We start from the raw sequence: 6104 nt of genomic DNA on the forward strand, positions 1-6104 counted from the left end.
GAAATTAGTCATTGATGGTTGGAGTGAATAAAAATGGTGAAGGTTTGAATAATTATATCTAAAAAGCTATAGCTACCAGATTCCAGCCACCAGCTAGTTTTGCAAACATACCCGAAGCATGCATATGTTGTTTTCAGATTTGGGGATGTTCACGTATTGATGAGTTTAAAGGAAAATTATAGCTATAAACGAGCCAAACAAAGCCAAGCCTAAGCTTGCCTTAGCTAGAACTCGACTCCTTTACCTTAAGAGAGATCCAGCTCAATTTTTATTATATATTAATTATTTACTTATCTGTAAGTTGATTTATAAACCATAATTTGACAATATCATAAGTCATTCATGTTTATTAGTTCTGTAAACAAGCAAACCAAATCATGAACAAACAATACACAAACACATGAAGAGTTTCACCTTAATACACCACAATATACAAAATCACATATACAGGCATATGACCCTATAGTTATACTCACAACTACACCATCCCAAAGTTAAATCTTTTAGACATCTAAAAGATGATTCCTTACTAGCTACAACAAATCCATAAACGCGTCACCCGAAAAACCCTCTACAAGAGCGGAATCAAGCTCCGTTTAAAAGTGTAACTTTTCTTGACCTGTGGAGTTGTTAGATTTAACCCAAACATCTCTTTCGGTGCATGGCCAGGGTCCGATATGAGCCCAACCAACTTAGCCACAACCACAGCACTATCAGCCACATGCTCCATATCATCAACCTGGCTCCATAACTTATTAGCCAACTGAATCCTTCTGTACTTCGTGTTCAGCGCGATCCCCCACCTTAAAAACAAACTCTCCCGTTCTTGTTCAGTTAGTTTCTTGTACATTTGCTTAGTCAGCATCTCTCTTTCGCGTCGTAAAGCTCGTTCACTTTTCACATAAATATTCACCAAAACTAAATTAATATAAAAAGTTTAACCATTTAAGTTATGAAATTAAATTATTAATTAATTATCGTTCTTACGTGGAAGAGCGTGTGATGGTTTGACCATCATCTATGGATGCATTGACTCGCACAAACATGTCCTTTACAAAGGCTAACCGTCTGCGTTCAACCTCCATGTAAATCGAGTCGGCCGGGTCACCGTTAAATAGCAAAAAGAAGTAAGTTCGGTGCACTAATGACACATTGCATTCATGCCAGAATTGTATGATTTCTTTCTGCAGCCTTTTAAACTCTGACCGCCATGAAGTTGCTCTGAAACTATTTACTATCGGGTCCAAACCGACGCTTTTCACACTCTTAATCTGCTCCATAGTTGTAATCTAAAGTCAGCAAAACAGTAGACACATAAGAAGGAAGTTAGTTGCAGAAAGAATCAAATTTGTCTCAAAAATGTATAAATGATTAAACTCACTTGAGTATCATGATCAACTTGCTTACTATTCTGAGCCTCAGTTGGTTCTTCAATTAATATCTTCTTTTCTGGCTCGTGAACGCTACTGCTATTATCAGCGGTACCCTTTTCAGACTCAACACCGTAGTTGAAAGTGCAACTCTTTATTGGGAAAACAAGCGGTCGACCCGTGTAGCAATTCTCATCACCGTTCGGTGGCATGTTAATTTCTAGCTTGTTAAGCCACGTGGCGTGTATACCTTCATTGTAGCTTCTACTCTTTCTTAACTTGAAGTTTTGTGGAGTCGCTAATTCATAATCGTCTTCCTTCAATGGCGATTTCACTGTTTCGTCTTCCTTCAATGGTTCATCTTCCTTCAATGGCGTCTCAGTTTCAGTTTCTGTATCTTTCTTTAATGGCAGTTGAACAACTTTATTATGTTCATTCAATTCTTCCTCTACACATGACTCAGGTGACATATTGTGATCATCATGAAACATTGGTTCAGAAGCAACCCGAATCTTGATATCAGGAGACGAACAACACGATTCAACATACGCTTTTGGAACCAACTCGTCGGACCCAATGCACCGAACCACCTTGCATAACTCCTCATAATTTCCATTGCTTTTCTCATCAACATCATCCCAGTCGTGACACGAGTCGGTTTCACTAAATGGAGCTATTCTAATCATGGGCCTTATTGGTGTACTATTAGGAGGTGAGTTTTCCTCGAATTCGGTCACGCGTATGTAATTTTCTTCAAAACTACTCTCGCTCCGCCTCGGAGAGTATCGGCTTGAACCGAGAGTTCTAATACTCCCATCGAATGACCAACGTGGGTCCACCACAGTCGATGTCTCCGCCATGTAATTATCAGATTCAGGTACCATTTGTACTCGAAGCTGAGGGTAGTTATCTGAACCTAACTGTAATATGCAAAAATATAATATACAATGAGGACCAGCATATAATACACAAATAAACGAATCATTTTTTTCTTGTTAAGAATTTCAGTTTTACCCGTATCAAAGAATTTTCATTATCTTCAGCCGCACGTAGTAAATCCTCAACTTGTGATCGAGCATCGTCTCTTTCAGCAGTTAATTCTTCTATTTGCTTCAGCAGCTGCACATCATATTACACATATTATAGGCCAGTAAACGAAGTAACGAACCAAACGTTCAGTCACAGTTTGTGAACCATTTGGTGGGAAGTTCGTTTATGTTCATTTATATAATAAACGAACAAACATGAACAAAAAAAAAGTGTTCATTTAGTTAAACAAACGAACATGTACGTTCGTTCATTTATGTTCGTGAACTTTCGTTTACATTTGTTCATCTAAATTCATTTATGTTCATTAGTTTACGTTCGTTAATATATTCGTTAATATTTTTTTGGCCCATTACAACTTAGTCTAGTTTTAATAACTTTTTAGGCCCAAGACATTGTTCTTCTTATTACCTTTATCTAGTTTTAGCTCAGCTGCTCAGCTGTGTTCGTTCATCTATGTTGAGTTATGTTCATGAACCGTTTATTTATACTGCTAACAACCGAATATATACGATAACGAACATGTTCATTTTCTTAAGTAACAAACACGAACAAGAGCATGCTCCTTCATGTTCCTTCAGTTTGTTTACAAGCCTACATAATTGTGTAAACCTTCTTGGTTTAAAAATTAAACCAGAAAACTAAGTGATTAATGATTACCTTTTCAATTTGTTGGTCTTTTTCACGTATCAACGTGGCAGTATCCGGTGATATTCGATTAGAACTTGGAGATTTTAACTCATTTTCTAATCGGTCCAATTCTCGCTGCAGATGCTTCACTAAAGCTTTGTCTGACATGACCGCATTCACCTGTGCATTAGTACTCACCTCCTTCGCACAACTTGCAAACAAGAGCGTGTTTCTTGATTGTTCAACGTGGCTTCTTGCAGGGCTCATTGTACAGATGATCGCAGTTCTTGAATTACCTCCTAAAGATGATTGCAGTATGCGTGTTAGCTTTGAATCTCTGAAAGGTATGTGTCCACTTCTTCCCTTGCTGCATCCAGTCACATCAACATGTGAACTTGATATCATATAATTATGAAAAGAGAAGAAAAGTTAACTTAACTAACCTAAGCTTTCGAATTACAGTTCCAAGTGTTAACAGACTACGATTTATGTGGCAGCCCTCTTTTAACCGTGCACCTGCTGTCAATGACTGGGATGCGCGTTCACTTCCAGCAAGATCAACAAAGTTCTATAATAAAGGACTAAAGTCAAAACAGATATTTTTATATCATTTACACAAGTGATACAAACTGAATCCACGCATACCACAGTCGAAATGAGTGTAGTTGTACTGTCCCTGCCCGCATAGTTGCGGGGCGAGCTTTCAATTGTCTGCATCGAATGATTAAATCATGAAACAAGTAAATCTTTTAGCAAGATTAGTATTTAATTAGTGTTCTTTTACCAGTCTAACGATTTGATGTGATCTAGAGCTTGTTTCGTTTAGTGATGTTTCTCCAATTTGTCTCTGAGCTGTAAAGATGTATCTTTAATTAAAAACTAAACCAAAAAAAAATATAAATTGCTGAAATTGTTACATTAAAATTGAGAAAGATGTTGACACCTTCGCAGACAGAAAGGAGCTCCATCACATGATCCCAGTCCCTAACACTTTCCTCAGTGAGGTTTTCAACAATTGTCCCTCTCTGTTATAACGGGTCGTGATTATGTCACCAAAATAAAAGATATGTTAACTGATATTCTGATGGTTAAAAACACAGTTTACCTCTGGATCATCTAAAAGCCTGAGTGGATAACCATCAGTGCTCAGAAGATCTCGGACAGACTCATTATAAATCTCCATAGCTGAGAATTTCAAATGAAAGTCCCTGTCGGGATGCTACATTAAAATTAACCATAATTAGTTAAAACTGTTAAAAACGAAACAATCTGAAAACCATTATATGATGTCATTAGTGAGTAGTGACTACCTTTTGTACATAATCATATATATCTGCTAAAGTATACTCAGTGATTCCGGTCATTGTGAATGTTTTCCCACTGCTTGTTTGCCCATATGCAAAAATACTTGCTGTAACACAAATCATTATTTTTTTAGAACAACAAAATAGTTATATACTGTTAAAACCTTTACCTGATATATGCTATGTTGTTTTAAACATTTACAATAAAGTGGCAGGTAAACAGGCAACAAGCTGCACCGCCACCCCCTTTTGTTAGCAAAGCCTATCCTACACTAAAGACCAAGCTTTAGGTCTTAGTGGCCAAATTATTACTATGCATGACCCACTTAACCCTCTTTAGAGAATCCACAACCTCTAGGGCTAGGCAGCGTTGGAAAAATCGAGACTAGCCGCCAATTAATTGTTAGTCGGCCAGTGACTGATCAGTTTTTGGGTAATCAGTTCTAGTCAGACCTTAATTCCGGCCAATTTCCGGCAATTTGCTGTAGTTTCCGGCCAAATGCCGGCGACTCCACATAAAATATGTATATACTTAAATATTGTATATATAAAAATGTGTATGGGCATGTAAAAATGTGTATGTGTATAAAAGTTATATATATAAAATGTTTGCACACATAAAATTAAAAATTATATATAAAAAGTCAAATCCGATTAATCGCCACTGCCTGACTAGGGAGTTCTACAACATTGGGCCTAGGAAACCAAATGTATCAAAAGCAAAAGGATAAACACATGAATCCGACTAACAAACAACAATTACAAACTAATGAACACTTTAACTTAAAAATGAGCTCACCATTGATACCACCGACAACCGATAGCACAATATCTTTCGCTCCATCTTGATACACCTGCCTTGTGGAGCAATCATAGCCAAAAACCCTGTCTACACAGCACAATTAACAACAAGCTCTTGTTAAAATTAAGATCTAAAGATAGGAAACAAACAAACACAAAATATATACATATATACCAAATGTATAAGCAGATGGATACATGGATCTCTCAGGCACAGTAAGGTTCCCATTCTTGTACACAATTGTGTTATTATCAAAACACTCCCAATCTGACACGTCATTCGTAACAATCTCTCGCCCGTTCAACGGCCGCAACCGTACGGACACAAATATCTTCTCACCACCACTTTCCCCCATTTGAATTATGGAAGGAACATTAACAGTGGCAACAATATATGAAACTGGAGGAGTACTGATGGGCCAGCAAAGCGGTTAAGAAGCAATCATCATCTGAAACAACAATTGGTAATCAACAAACAAAATCAGGTTCAACGCAATATAATATACACACACACTTCGTAATGGTAATTATTATTATTATTATTATTTTATGAATAGTTCAGAAAGCGATAAAATACCAATGATATGCAAGCAAATTACACGAAAAGTCATCAACGAGGACGGTGTATTTATTTAAACCTCTGGTCCCCCACCTACTACCTGTTGTTTTTTCCTTATTTGATTTTACAGTCTGTCTTTTCCAAATAGATGTTTATGTTCCGACACCAGACAGACTCGTATAGGCTTATATGACTTGTATAGATCAGAGGTGCAAATGAGTTAAGATACTCACAAGCTATTTTGATAAAGCTCGTTTAGTAATCGAGCCTTATGTATTTCAAAGTTTTATCTGTTTCTGACTTTTATGTATTAATTTCACACTGCACGAGCGAACACGAGCTAAGCTTTAGCTCGATTAAGTTACTACACGAGCTCGAAACCAGCTAAAATTA

General features: G+C 37.0%; 1 protein-coding gene across 1 annotated transcript; it reads right to left on the reverse strand.

Annotated features, from left to right (window-relative positions):
* Positions 1-447: 447 nt before the first annotated feature.
* On the reverse strand, positions 448-5508 carry LOC143626416 (kinesin-like protein KIN-7E). The gene is made up of 13 exons (XM_077096521.1): positions 5328-5508; positions 5151-5240; positions 4358-4458; positions 4153-4266; positions 3991-4072; positions 3832-3899; positions 3693-3758; positions 3491-3615; positions 3078-3414; positions 2385-2489; positions 1382-2290; positions 988-1289; positions 448-893 (listed from the first exon to the last, which is right to left on the reverse strand). Exons 1-13 carry the CDS (start codon positions 5506-5508, stop codon positions 572-574), a joined length of 2802 nt encoding a protein of 933 aa, XP_076952636.1. The 3' UTR covers positions 448-571.
* Between the last annotated feature and the right edge of the window lie 596 nt (positions 5509-6104).

Source organism: Bidens hawaiensis, unplaced genomic scaffold, assembly GCF_021521415.1.
Source record: "Bidens hawaiensis isolate Kalapana, Puna unplaced genomic scaffold, B.hawaiensis_p1.1 tig00004357_1, whole genome shotgun sequence".
NCBI lineage: Eukaryota > Viridiplantae > Streptophyta > Magnoliopsida > Asterales > Asteraceae > Bidens > Bidens hawaiensis.